Source organism: Oncorhynchus masou, chromosome 18 (genome assembly GCF_036934945.1).
Source record: "Oncorhynchus masou masou isolate Uvic2021 chromosome 18, UVic_Omas_1.1, whole genome shotgun sequence".
NCBI classification, from domain to species: domain Eukaryota; kingdom Metazoa; phylum Chordata; class Actinopteri; order Salmoniformes; family Salmonidae; genus Oncorhynchus; species Oncorhynchus masou.
The window spans coordinates 35,178,129-35,193,056 of NC_088229.1; the positions used below are offsets into that span (position 1 = coordinate 35,178,129).

At 43.2% G+C, this 14,928-nt stretch overlaps 1 protein-coding gene across 1 annotated transcript; it reads left to right on the plus strand.

The window, feature by feature from the left end:
- The first annotated feature begins 4,240 nt into the window (after positions 1 to 4,240).
- si:ch211-218o21.4 (protein FAM107B) lies at positions 4,241 to 14,549 on the plus strand. The gene is made up of 3 exons (XM_064921828.1): positions 4,241 to 4,401; positions 11,578 to 11,719; positions 14,436 to 14,549. Exons 1-3 carry the CDS (start codon positions 4,241 to 4,243, stop codon positions 14,547 to 14,549), a joined length of 417 nt encoding a protein of 138 aa, XP_064777900.1.
- Positions 14,550 to 14,928: the final 379 nt, after the last annotated feature.

Here is a 14,928-nt window from a genome sequence, read left to right on the forward strand (position 1 = left end):
GGTTTTACAAATGTATACATTTGTGTATGCATTGTACTATAGTCAACTGTCCTTGTTTGAATTGAGATGTTGATGTTGGCAGCCAGTTGTGATCAGGCTTAGGATATATATATATATATGTATTTATATTTACAATTGATAGTTGTGTAAATGGATCTAAATCCTCACTCACTGACTCAATAGATTTGATTTCTCCCACTGGGCACAGATGTCATTTCAACATCTAGTTTAGATTCACAAAAGTGAAATCAACAGAAAATGCATATCTGCTGGAAGTAAGGCACCCCTAAAAAATCAAAGTAGTGCACTGGGCCTTTATTATTATTAGTGGCCGATATAGACATCTGTAGGGCGGGCAACAACAAAATAATATTCTGCATCTGCTTTGGCAAAAAAAGGTAGTTGTATAATTAAGAATAGTATCTTGCAGGATTCAGTATTTGGAATTGTACGAGCTGTTGCCCTGTCCCTTTCTCTGTTGTCATTAATGGAATCCAGAAAGAACAAAACCCTGTCCTCAAACACAGGGCTGCAACTTTCACTGGGGACCACATTCTGGAATTGCATTTTTATCCCCCCCAATTTTATAATTGGAATGTGATACAAAACTAGGCAACGGTATGCTTTAGGACCATGCGGACACCTCCGAGCGATCGTGTAGGCTGTTCGGAGTGTTTATCTGACTGGATAAAAAAATATATTATGTCCCCCCCACTTCTAAAATCAAAGTTGCGCCCCTGCTCAAACATATACATCAAAATGTGCAGTTATGGGCAAAGACACAAAAAATCCACATAAAAATATATATTTTTCTTGATCAAATAATGTGGAAAACAACCACTTTATGTGCGATATTAATTTACCCTCCTTACAAACCAATGTAAATGTACATTACTGTACTGGACATACTGGTCATCTAGGTTTGTACCTGTAGACTTTCTATCACAACGAAGAAAAAAAATGAACAATATAGTAATTGAGTACATCCAGTGGTTTGTGATGTGATGATGTGGTTCAGTTGGTAGAGCATGGCACTTGCAATGTTAGGGTTGTTAGTTTGATTCCCATGGGGGACCAGTATGTAAAAGTATGAAAATGTATTCACTCACTACTGTTAGTTGCTCTGGATAAGAGTATTTACTAAAATTGAAAAGGAATGAATTTCAGTTTTCACATAGAAATAAGTTCCATTTTCAAAATATTAAAATAAACTGGAAAACATATTTCAAGTATTTTTATAATCCACAAGTATTATCAGATTATCGGTTTTGCACAGATAATTATCAGACTGAGGTTACAAATTCTGGTAAACACTCAAATACATTTAGTAACAACAACAACAACAAAAAAAGTAGTGCACTGGGCCTTTACTAGTCCTGTATTAGCAGACCCAATATAAATGTCTTCAGCGAGGCAAAAAAATGACAGCCTCCCCACCCCCAATCTACTTCCTGCGGCTATGAGAAAATGTCACCATGTCACTGGATTTGAGTCAAAAGTTGTGTGAAAAAAATATGAATTTCAATTATTTTATGACTTTTTGCAAAACCAATCAGTTTTCCACGTTGATTCAACATCATCACATAGATTATTATTATATTTTTTATGACCTGGAAACAACGTTGATTCAACAAGTTGATGTCAATATTGTCATATCTCATTCATCACAGTCATTTCAGTGTCAATGTTGTCCTTCTTTCCTAACCATCCATTTGAATGGGTAAATGCATTTGACCACTAGATTGAATGAATTATTGATTTCCGCTTTAGGGTTACCCTATCTCCTCTCCCCCTCTATCATTTCAATCTGTCTCTCCTCTCTGCAACCACCTATCATCATCCCTCCCCCAAACGGACCTCCCGCAGGGTCCCAGCATGCAGCAGGAGCTGTGGCTGCGAGCAAAATCTCAGGTGCTGTCCTCCCTCAAGCCTGTGTGCGCCCTGAGAGCAGTGTCCACAGACCCACCCCACCCTGCAAGCGTCGACCCCCACTGCTACACCAGAGCCGCTGACCTGACCCACAGCCCCCTGGCCAAGATGTCCAACAGCGCCCCGTCTCCCCGCAATAGCCCCAATGTGCCCCCCCACCCCCCGGCCCTCCCGAGAACGCCCAACCTTGGCCTCAGGACCAGAACGCTTAACCACAACGCCCATTCACACACCCACTACCACAGCAACAGAGGTCAGTTTTTCCCGATACTATTTCTACATTTTTTTTTTATACGTTTGTTATATTTTATTTCACCTTTATTAAACCAGGTAGGCCAGTTGAGAACAATTTCTCCTTTACAACTGCGACCTGGCAAAGATAAAGCAAAGCAGTGCAACAAAAACAACAACACAGAGTTACACGTAAACAAACATAGTCAATAACACAATTGAAAAAAATCTATGTACAGTGTGTGCAAATGTAGAAGAGTAGGGAGGTAAGGCAATAAATACGCAAAATAATTACAATTTAGCATTAACACTAGAGTGATAGATGTGCAGATGATGATGTGCAAGTAGAGATACTGGGGTGCAAAAGAGCAAGAAGATAAATAACAATATGGGGATGAGTTAGTTGGGTGTGCTATTTACACATTGGCTGTATACAGGTACAGTGATCAGTAAGCTGCTCTGACAGCTGATACTTAAAGTTAGAGGGGGAGATATAAGTCTCCAGCTTCAGTGATTTTTGCAATTTGTTCCAGTCATTGGCAGCAGAGAAATGTAAGGAAAGGCGGCCAAAGGAAGTGTTGGCTTTGGGGATGGCCAGTGAAATATACCTGCTGGAGTGTGTGCTACGGGTGGGTGTTGCTGTGGTGACCAGTGAGCTGACACAAGGCGGGGCTTTACCAAGCAAATACTTATAGATGACCTGGAACCAGTAGGTTTGGCGACTAATATGTAGTGAGGGCCAGCCAATGAGAACATACAGGTCGCAGTGGTGGGTAGTATATGGGGCTCTCCTTGAAGTTCTTGATGAGCCGATAAATGGTTGATTTAGGTGCAATCTTACTGGTAGCAATATCCTTGCCTGTGAAGCCCTTTTTGTGCAAAGCAATGATGACGGCACTTGTTCTATTGCAGGTAACCATGGTAAACAGAGGAAGAACAATGATTTCAAGCACCACCCTCCTTTTGAAGCTTCCAGTCTGTTATTCAAACTCAATCAGCATGACAGAGTGATCTCCAGCCTTGTCCTCGTCAACACTCACACCTGTGTTAACGAGAGAATCACTGACATGATGTCAGCTGGTCCTTTTGTGGCAGGGCTGAAATGCAGTGGGAATTATTTTGGGTGATTCAGTTCATTTGCATGGCAAAGAGGGACTTTGCAATTAATTGCAATTCATCTGATCACTCTTCATAACATTCTGGAGTATATGCAAATTGCCATCATACAAACTGAGGCTGCAGACTTTGTGAAAATTAATGTTTGTGTCATTCTCAAAACTTTTGGCCATGACTGTATATAGGTCTATAACAGTTTGGGTCTAGAGTGTCTCCCCCTTTGAAGAGGGGGGTGACCGCAACAGCTTTCCAATCTTTGGGGATCTCAGACAATACGAAAGAGTTTGAAAAGGCTAGTAATAGGGGTTGCAACAATTTTGGCAGATCATTTTAGAAAGAGAGGGTCCAGATTGTCTCGTCCAGCTGATTTGTAGGGATCCAGATTTTGCATCTCTTTCAGAACATCAGCTGTCTGGATTTGGGTGAAGGAGAAGCGTGGGGGGGAGGCAAGGGGGGGACTTGGGCAAGTTGTTGCAGGGGGTGCAGGGCTGTTGGCCGGGGTAGGGGTAGCCAGGTGAAAAGCATGGCCAGCCGTAGAAAAATGCTTATTGAAATGATCGATTATCGTAGATTTATCGGTGGTGACAGTGTTTCCTAGCCTCAGTGCAGTGGACAGCTGGGAGGTGGTGCTCTTATTCTCCATGGACTTTTCACTGTCCCATTTGGATTCTACAAACTCATAGCTGTATCGGGTATACTCAGGTTGTACATCACACATCAGTGAAATGTTTCTGCTTCACACAATACATGTATACTCATCAGGTATACTATAACAGGGCACCAGTGGAGGCTGGTGGGAGGATCTATAGGAAGACAGGCTCATTGTAATGGCTGGAATAGAATCAATGGAACAGTATCAAACACATCAAACATATGGAAACCAAATGTTTGATTCCAATCCATTAATTCCATTCCACCAGCCTCTTCAGCAGGCACATGATGGTCATTGTTTAGTCAGAAATGGATGTTGACACTGTCTGTACTGTATTTTCCAGATAATGGCGTCAAAGCAGAGTTCAACCGCAGCTGCTCGGCCGAGGGCCCCTCGGGTCCACAGGCCAACCCTATCAAAGCCTCCAGGACCCATCATGAGCTGCATAAGGAACTGCTGCTAGCCCACAAAAAGTAGGGACCACCATAGAGATGAGGGGAGTGCATAAGCTCCTTCCCTATACATACAAATTCTCATTAGGGCACACTGTAGCAAAACACAGCAAAAAGCTTTGGAACAGAAAATGAAAACAAGTGTTTCTTATTGGACAAGTTCAGGTAATAGTCCCTCCCTGTTTCACTCTATTTTCTTCCATTTGGTGCCTTATTTGGTAACCTCTGGAAAGCAGAGCTAAACTACCTTTCACCTGAGTATCCCTTCTCCCATGGTTGATTCATCAAATATGAATGACGGAATCTCACAGACTGAAATAGTATACCCTTTATCTATGGTGCTCTGTTTCTTTCTAGGCCACGGGGAGCCCAAACCAGAGTAAAGTGATATTGTCTTAAACAATGGCTGACCTGACCCCACCCACCGCGAGCATCTTGATATCAAATACTGAATCAGTATTTGTGCCATTGGTGCAAATTATTTGTGAAAGTGAAACCTTAAATCGCCATGAGAAACAATTGTTTGCTACATACATTTGAAGCATCAAAAGTTTTGGTTATTTGGTCATGAAAACTCTTGTTCCTATTTCTGAGTGTCCCTCAAACCTCTTCACTGTCTTTCCATCATCAATAGGCAGTAGTGTAAAGTAGCTTCGTAAAAATACTTTGAAGTACCACTATGTTTTTGGGGATGTCAGTACTTTACTTTATTTATATTTTTTACAACAATGACTTTTAATCCACTACATTCCTACAGAAATGATGAGCTTTTTACTCCCATACATTTTTCCTGACACCCAAAAGTACTCGTTACATTTCAAATGCTCAGCAGAACAGGAAAATGGTCCAATTCATACACTTATTCCTACTGCTTCCGATCTTGTGGACCCACTAAACACAAATGCTTCCTTTGTAAATTATGTTGGAGTGTGCTTCTGGCTATCCGTAAATGTAAAAAGAAAACTACAAAATCGTGCCGTCTGGTTCGCTTAATATAAGGAATTTTAAACTATTTATAGAACTTTAAGATTTGATACTTAAAGTTGCAATATGTTTTTGGGTGACTCAAACAAATTCACATGCAGTGCCTTGCGAAAGTATTTGGCCCCCTTGAACTTTGCGACCTTTTGCCACATTTCAGGCTTCAAACATAAAGATATAAAACTGTATTTTTTTGTGAAGAATCAACAGCAAGTGGGACACAATCATGAAGTGGAACGACATTTATTGGATATTTCAAACTTTTTTAACAAATCAAAAACTGAAAAATTGGGCGTGCAAAATTATTCAGCCCCCTTAAGTTAATACTTTGCAGCGCCACCTTTTGCTGCGATTACAGCTGTAAGTTGCTTGGGGTATGTCTCTATCAGTTTTGCACATCAAGAGACTGAAATTTTTTCCCATTCCTCCTTGCAAAACAGCTCGAGCTCAGTGAGGTTGGATGGAGAGCATTTGTGAACAGCAGTTTTCAGTTCTTTCCACAGATTCTCGATTGGATTCAGGTCTGGACTTTGACTTGGCCATTCTAACACCTGGATATGTTTATTTTTGAACCATTCCATTGTAGATTTTGTTTTATGTTTTGGATCATTGTCTTGTTGGAAGACAAATCTCCATCCCAGTCTCAGGTCTTTTGCAGACTCCATCGGGTTTTCTTCCAGAATGGTCCTGTATTTGGCTCCATTCATCTTCCCATCAATTTTAACCATCTTCCCTGTCCCTGCTGAAGAAAAGCAGGCCCAAACCATGATGCTGCCACCACCATGTTTGACAGTGGGTATGGTGTGTTCAGGGTGATGAGCTGTGTTGCTTTTACGCCAAACATAACGTTTTGCATTGTTGCCAAAAAGTTCAATTTTGGTTTCATCTGACCAGAGCACCTTCTTCCACATGTTTGGTGTGTCTCCCAGGTGGCCTGTGGCAAACTTTAAACAACACTTTTTATGGATATCTTTAAGAAATGGCTTTCTTCTTGCCACTCTTCCATTAAGGCCAGATTTGTGCAATATACGACTGATTGTTGTCCTATGGACAGAGTCCCCCACCTCAGCTGTAGATCTCTGCAGTTCATCCAGAGTGATCATGGGCCTCTTGGCTGCATCTCTGATCAGTCTTCTCCTTGTATGAGCTGAAAGTTTAGAGGGACGGCCAGGTCTTGGTAGATTTGCAGTGGTCTGATACTCCTTCCATTTCAATATTATCGCTTGCACTGTGCTCCTTGAGATGTTTAAAGCTTGGGAAATCTTTTTGTATCCAAATCCGGCTTTAAACTTCTTCACAACAGTATCTCGGACCTGCCTGGTGTGTTCCTTGTTCTTCATGATGCTCTCTGCGCTTTTAACGGACCTCTGAGACTAACACAGTGCAGGTGCATTTATACGGAGACTTGATTACACACAGGTGGATTGTATTTATCATCATTAGTCATTTAGGTCAACATTGGATCATTCAGAGATCCTCACTGAACTTCTGGAGAGAGTTTGCTGCACTGAAAGTAAAGGGGCTGAATAATTTTGCACGCCCAATTTTTCAGTTTTTGATTTGTTAAAAAAGTTTGAAATATCCAATAAATGTCGTTCCACTTCATGATTGTGTCCCACTTGTTGTTGATTCTTCACAAAAAAATACAGTTTTATATCTTTATGTTTGAAGCCTGAAATGTGGCAAAAGGTCGCAAAGTTCAAGGGGGCCGAATACTTTCGCAAGGCATTGAAAGCAAGTCTAAGAAGAGGTACTGTATATATGTTCTATGTGCACTATTTCTATGCTTTCCGTTCTTAAGTTTCATTTTTGTGTCTTTTACTTTCAGTTTTGTACACTAGCTTCAAACAGCTGGAAATACAATATTTTTTGGTTATGGAAAATATATTTTCACTCACTATACTTGCTTGTTTTGTCACATAAAATGAAATTAGGTGAACTATTTGAATTTTAGCAACCTGGAAATGGCGGAGCGATTTCTGCATCGTGCATCTTTAAGTATATTTAAAACAAAAAACTTTTTGACTTTTACTCAAGTAGTATTTTACTGGGTGACTTTCACTTTTACATGTTCTATTAAGGTATCTTTACTTTTACTCGTGCAGTGATGTAAAAAGTATTTGCCCCCTTTCTGATTGTCTCTATTTTTGCATATTGTTTACACTGAATGTTTTTAAATCTTCAACCAATACCTAATATTTGATAAAGGGAACCTGAGTGAACAACTAACACAACATTTTGATATTTTTTTTATTTATTCTATCAACAAAGTTATGCAAAACCCAATGCTCCTGTGTAAAAAAAGTAATTGCCCCTTGGCACAACTCAACTGGTTGTGCCACCTTTAGCTGCAATGACTGCAACCAAATGCTTCCTGTAGTTGTTGATCAGTCTTTCACATCGCTGTGGAGGAATTATTATTCCATGCAGAACTGCTTTAATTCAGCGACATTTGAGGGTTTTCGAGCATGAACTGCTCATTTCAGGTCCTGCCACAAGATCTCAATCGGGTTTAGGTCTGAACTTTGACTAGGCCAATCCAAAACTTAAAATGGGTTGCTTTTCAGACATTCTGATATAGACTTGCTTGTGTGTTTTGGATGATCTTCTTGCTGCATGACCCAGCTGCACTTCAGCTTCAGCTCACACATGGATGGCCTGACATTCTCCTGATACAGAGCAGAATTCATAGTTTCTTCAATGATTGCAAGTCATCCAGGTCCCGAGGCAGCAAAGCATCCCTAAACCATCACACTATCACCACCATGCTTGACCATTGGTATTAGATTTTTACTGTGGAAAACAGTGTTTGGTTTTCGCCAGACATAACGGGACCCATGTCCTGCCTGATCAACAACTACAGGAAGCGTTTGTTTGCAGTCATTGCAGCTAAAGGTGGCACAATCAGTTATTGAGTGTAAGGGGGCAATTACTTTTTAAACCCCAAAGGGCATTCAGTGTTGCACAACTTTATGAAATAAATGGAATACATGTAAGTATGTAAATGTTTTGATATGTGTTCACCCTGGTTCCCTTGATCTTATATTACTTTGAAGATCTGATAACATTCAGTGTAATAAATATGCAAAAATAGAGAAAATCAGAACGGGGACAAATACATGTTCACCACACTGTATGACCATTGGATACATTTTCCACCATTGCCAACAGACCTAGCGAATCCTCAAGTCAAGCACTTGATGATGTAATGCCCGGGGTGTAGTGGAGGAAGGAGTCAGACGCAGGAGACAGAGAGTTCAGAGTAGGCTACATCTTTATATACCGACCAGGTGAAAACAGACGCCACTCAAAACAAATGCCCCAAAACACAAGGGAACTAAACAGTCCCAAAAAACAGCTCACTTACACGAACAACCGTGACATACATGCATGTTTAAAGAGTACACATAAAACAATCCCGCACACCCAGCAGGCGGGCCGGCTGGCTAATAAATCCCAACTAATAAACCTAATTAACAAGAAGTGTAACTAATAAACGGACAAGGAGGGGGAGGAAAATATCAGTGGCAGCTAGTAGGCCGGTGACGACGAGCGCCGAGCGCCACCCGAACGGGGAGGGGAGCCACCTTTGGTAGGGGTCGTGACAGTACCCCCCCCCCCGACGCGCAGCTCGCGCAGCTCTCGCAGAGCGCCGAGAGCGACCCGGAGGGTGAGGCGAAGGGCGATCCGGATGGAGGCGATGGAAATCCCTCAACATTGACGGATCCAAAATGTCCCCCATCGGTACCCAGCACCTCTCCTCCGGACCGTACCCCTCCCAGTCCACGAGGTACTGCAGGCCCCTCACCCGGCGTCTCGAGTCCAGAATGGCCAGTATCGTGTACGGGCCCGTATCAGTCTCCTCTTCTGCCGTCCACTGGCTTGTTGGAAGGATTCCTGGACAGCCCTCTAGGTCTCCTTGGAGCGCCGCACCCACTCCTCCACCGCAGGAGCCTCGGTCTGACTCGGATGCCACAGTGCCAGGACCGGGTTGTACCCCAACACTCACTGAAATGGTGACATGTTGGTAGAAGAGTGGCGTAGTGAGTTCTGGGCCATTTCAGCCCAAGGGATGTATCTCGCCCACTCCCCTGGCCGGTCTTGGCAATACGACCGCAGAAAACTACCCACCTCCTGGTTCACTCTCTCCACCTGCCCATTACTCTCGGGTTGATAACCGGAGGTCAGGCTGACCGAAACCCCCAGACGCTCCATGAACGCCCTTCATACCCGGGACGTGAACTGGGGACCCCGATCAGAGACGATGTCCTCCGGCACCCCGTAGTGCTGTAGGGAGACCGGGCAACGGGAGGAGACGGCAGGACTTAGAGAACCGATCCACAATCACCAAAACCGTAGTGTTCCCCTGAGACGGGGGGAGATCGGTCAGGAAATCTACGGATAGGTGAGACCATGGCTGTTGTGGAACAGGGAGGGGCTGTAACTTCCCTCTAGGAAGGTGCCTAGGAGCCTTACTCTGGGCGCACACCGAACAGGAAGAGACATAAACCCTAAAGTCCCTAGCCAAGGTGGGCCACCAATACTTCTCCCGGAGGCCCCCCACTGTCCTCGTCACCCCAGGGTGACCCGAGGAGGGTAGGGTGTGAGCCCACGGAATCAGTTGGTCCCAGACACCAAGCGGCACGTACTTCCCCCCAGCCAGACACTGAGGAGGCGCGGGCTCCGCCCGTAACGCCCGCCCGCTCGATGTCCGAGTCCACCTCCCATACCACTGGTGCCATCAGCCTCGAGGCGGGAAGGATGGGAGTAGGCTCGTTGGACCGATCCTCCGTGTCGTAAAGGCGGGACGGTGCGTCAGCCTTTACATTCTGGGAGCCCGGTCTATATGACAAAGTAAACCAGAATCGGGTGAAGAACATGGCCCACCTTGCCTGACGTGGGTTCAGTCTCCTAGTTGCCCGAATATATTCCAGATTCTGGTGGTCGGTTCAGATGAGAAAGGGGTGCTTAGCCACCTCAAGCCAGTGTCTCCACACCTTCAGAGCCCTGACCACAGCTAACAACTCCCGGTCCCCCACATCATAGTTACGCTCCGCTGGACTGAGCTTCCTCGAAAAAAAAGCGCAGGGGCGGAGTTTTGGTGGCGTACCCACCCCAGTCGTGACAGATGATGTACCTAGCCAAATACTTCTGTATTTAACACCCCAAAATGAACCCATAAGGTACACACGGAGCCACTAATATACATTATGTGTATTAAGGACTCTGGGTACACCCACTTTTATATTTATTATGTGTATTAAGGAGTCTGGGTACACCCACATAGTTCTTCCTAGGTTACCTGTTTTGACTGAAAAGGACCAATAGAGCCTGACAGTGGAGGTGTCATAATACCCATAAAACCTAGCGTTCGAACAGGGAAATGGTTCCAATTATTTTCCACCATTCATTTTTTCCATAGGGAGTTTTAGAAACACTTAAAATAAGGGCTTTGTTACATGTAAGCTTACCCTGGCATGATGTTTTGATAACCATCTAAATCTCGTTTGGACAAGGTGACTTTATCAAGATGTTTGACTCTATATACTTTCAGATTCGAAAATGCTAATTAGCATCAAAGTAGATATCATGCAAGACTACAAATCCCTGCAAGGTCCTGCACATTAACTCTAGCTGACACCTTTGCTAAGAGGTATTGTGTCATTTTAAAACTTGCACAAGACAGTTCACAGAATTGCCAATTTAAATAAATCTTTTCAATTTATTAATTTGTAAATTTAGCTAACATTAGATAGTTAATCCAGAGTTTTTTTTTAATAACTTTGCCTCGATTCAGAAATCTCATCCAGATCATCATGGCATTTTCAGTTATTTACAGTATGATAGCCACATTAGCATCTAATTAGCATTTCAGTTTTGGGGGTCAAATACAGGCAAATATTTTGCTAAAAGTCACCTTGTCCTAGAGCGATTTACACGGTTATTAAAAAGTCACTCAGGGTAAGCCTACAGAAAACACAACCCTTATTTTAAGTGTTTCTAATATCCCCCATGGGAAAAAAATTATGGTGGAAAAACGATTGGCACCATTTCCTTGTTTTATCGCTAGTTTTATGGGTATTATGACTCTTCCTGTGGTACTCTATGTCCTACTGTAGCTACAGCATGTCCTTCATGCTCTCCTTTTCCCTCTCCTCACCTCCTTCACTCCCTCTCCCCCTCTCTCCCTCCCCCTCTCTCCGTCTATGGGCCCAGGGGTAAGGCCCTGTGCAGTAAGCCTGAGCTGCAGCAGGTGCTTGAGAGGCGTAAGAAGGAGCAGACTCAGAAAGAGGAGGGAGACCAGGCCAGGACTCCCCTGGAGGAGGTGCTTCTGAAACGGCAGCAGAAGAACACTGAGGTGAGGAACACTACGATAGCCTATCCCATCTCACACCTGGGTAATGTTCATTGAGCAACAGACGGAAGAAAGCAGACTGAAACAGGGAGGGACTATGTGTTCATGTCCAATAAGAAACACAAATGTTCCATTTGTTATGGTATGGGCAGGGGGTAGTTTAGTGTTAGCACACAGGCAGGCAATGCACTACCAGGATACACTGCGACACTCCATCCCAAGGGCTGTGCTATGCCAGGAAACCTTCATAAACACAACAGGTTGGGCCAATCAAGGTGATTGTGATTCAGTGTAATTTTTTTTATTTTACTAGGCAAGTCAGTTAAGAACAAATTCTTATTTTCAATGACGGCCTAGGAAAAGTGGGTTAACTGCCTGTTCTGGGACAGAACGACAGATTTGTACCTTGTCAGCTCAGGGATTCGAACTTGCAACCTTTCGGGTACTAGTCCAACGCTCTAACCACTAGGCTACCCTGCCGCCCTAAGAGAAGTGGCAGGATGCCTCTCAGCCTTTCTCTATTTGTTTTCCATTACCTTTCATTTTCGGCATGCCTCTAGTATTTTTACTTTTTTAACATACAGTGCCTTACGAAAGTATTCGGCCCCCTTGAACTTTGCGACCTTTTGCCACATTTCAGGCTTCAAACATAAAGATATAAAACTGTATTTTTTTGTGAAGAATCAACAACAAGTGGGACACAATCATGAAGTGGAACGACATTTATTGGATATTTCAAACTTTTTTAACAAATCAAAAACTGAAAAATTGGGCGTGCAAAATTATTCAGCCCCCTTAAGTTAATACTTTGTAGCGCCACCTTTTGTTGCGATTACAGCTGTAAGTCGCTTGGGGTATGTCTCTATCAGTTTTGCACATCGAGAGACTGAAATTTTTTCCCATTCCTCCTTGCAAAACATTCTGGCCATTCTAACACCTGGATATGTTTATTTTTGAACCATTCCATTGTAGATTTTGCTTTATGTTTTGGATCATTGTCTTGTTGGAAGACAAATCTCTGTCCCAGTCTCAGGTCTTTTGCAGACTCCATCAGGTTTTCTTCCAGAATGGTCCTGTACTTGGCTCCATCCATCTTCCCATCAATTTTAACCATCTTCCCTGTCCCTGCTGAAGAAAAGCAGGCCCAAACCATGATGCTGCCACCACCATGTTTGACAGTGGGTATGGTGTGTTCAGGGTTATGGGCTGTGTTGCTTTTACGCCAAACATAACGTTTTGCATTGTTGCCAAAAAGTTCAATTTTGGTTTCATCTGACCAGAGCACCTTCTTCCACATGTTTGGTGTGTCTCCCAGGTGGCTTGTGGCAAACTTTAAACGACACTTTTTATGGATATCTTTAAGAAATGGCTTTCTTCTTGCCACTCTTCCATAAAGGCCAGATTTGTGCAATATACGACTGATTGTTGTCCTATGGACAGAGTCTCCCACCTCAGCTGTAGATCTCTGCAGTTCATCCAGAGTGATCATGGGCCTCTTGGCTGCATCTCTGATCAGTCTTCTCCTTGTATGAGCTGAAAGTTTAGAGGGACGGCCAGGTCTTGGTAGATTTGCAGTGGTCTGATACTCCTTCCATTCAATATTATCGCTTGCACAGTGCTCCTTGGGATGTTTAAAGCTTGGGAAATCTTTTTGTGTCCAAATCCGGCTTTAAACTTCTTCACAACAGTATCTCGGACCTGCCTGGTGTGTTCCTTGTTCTTCATGATGCTCTCTGCGCTTTTAACGGACCTCTGAGACTATCACAGTGCAGGTGCATTTATACGGAGACTTGATTACACACAGGTGGATTGTATTTATCATCATTAGTCATTTAGGTCAACATTGGATCATTCAGAGATCCTCACTGAACTTCTGGAGAGAGTTTTCTGCACTGAAAGTAAAGGGGCTGAATAATTTTGCACGCCCAATTTTTCAGTTTTTGATTTGTTAAAAAAGTTTGAAATACCCAATAAATGTCGTTCCACTTCATGATTGTGTCCCACTTGTTGTTGATTCTTCAAAAAAAATACAGTTTTATATCTTTATGTTTGAAGCCTGAAATGTGTCAAAAGGTCGCAAAGTTCAAGGGGGCCGAATACTTTCGCAAGGCACTGTATTTATGTTTTGTCACCATCTGAACACATAATACTCTGCTTGGACTGGCCGACCATAGGTGTCATGACTGAGCTGGCCCTGGACCTAAGGTAAGGTTGTTGTCAACCGGGTACATGCATTCAGCCACAGGAGATTGGTGGCACCTTAATTGGGGAGGACAGGCACATGGTAATGTCTGGAGCGAAATAAGTTTCCATGTGGTTTAATGCCATTCCATTTGCGTTCCAGGCATTCTTATGAGCCGTCCTTCCCTCAGCAACCTCCACTGCACTACACCTGGTAGCATATGCTTACTTCTCACCTTTATGCACACATCAAATCAGGTTACAGACCATGCAGACCATGCCTAAGACCCCTAGACATAACTAGTGCAGCTAAATCAGTAGGCTAGTTATTGGTTAATGGTTTGTAAAATGTTTTCCGTTGTGTGCCCTGATGAACACGACCCTGACACAGCTCCCAACTCATGTCTAACAGATTTCATTCAACAAAACCGACACAAAATGCATATTGTCTCTATCGTTCAGTAAAATACTATGGACAACTTTAAAGATTGAATTGATATGCTATAGCGGTGTTGTTTCCATTTCTCCTGTCTGACAGAGGGAGAAGCACGAAGGGGAGAAAGTACAGGAGGAGGCCCAGCTGTTGGAGTTTGTTCGAGTCCGACAGAACCTGAAAAAGATCCAGGCTTTCCACAAGGCCACAAACTCTTGAGTTAGTTGCGTGGATGGGCTTGGAATAGACTGACTGACACAGAGTAGACTGTTGTACTGTATGTTGCCTGGGAAAGGACATAAATCAGCATCTCCCAACTTCTCCAAAATGGCTTCCTTACACTGTCCCGCACATTGACTCTGCACACAAACGCAGTATTGTCAGAAACTCAAACAATATCACTGGTTCGATTTGAAGGCATAAGGATACCTTGAACATGGAAATATTTTAAGCCAAGGAGAAACATCGACAAATGTTCTCATTTGAACTAGTTGTGGGGGAATAAAAAAACAATATTGCTGTTCAATGGATCAGTCGAAAGGGTGTGGATCTATGGTTGGGATGTTAGGACTCAAGACAGTATTCAGTCAATTGCGAA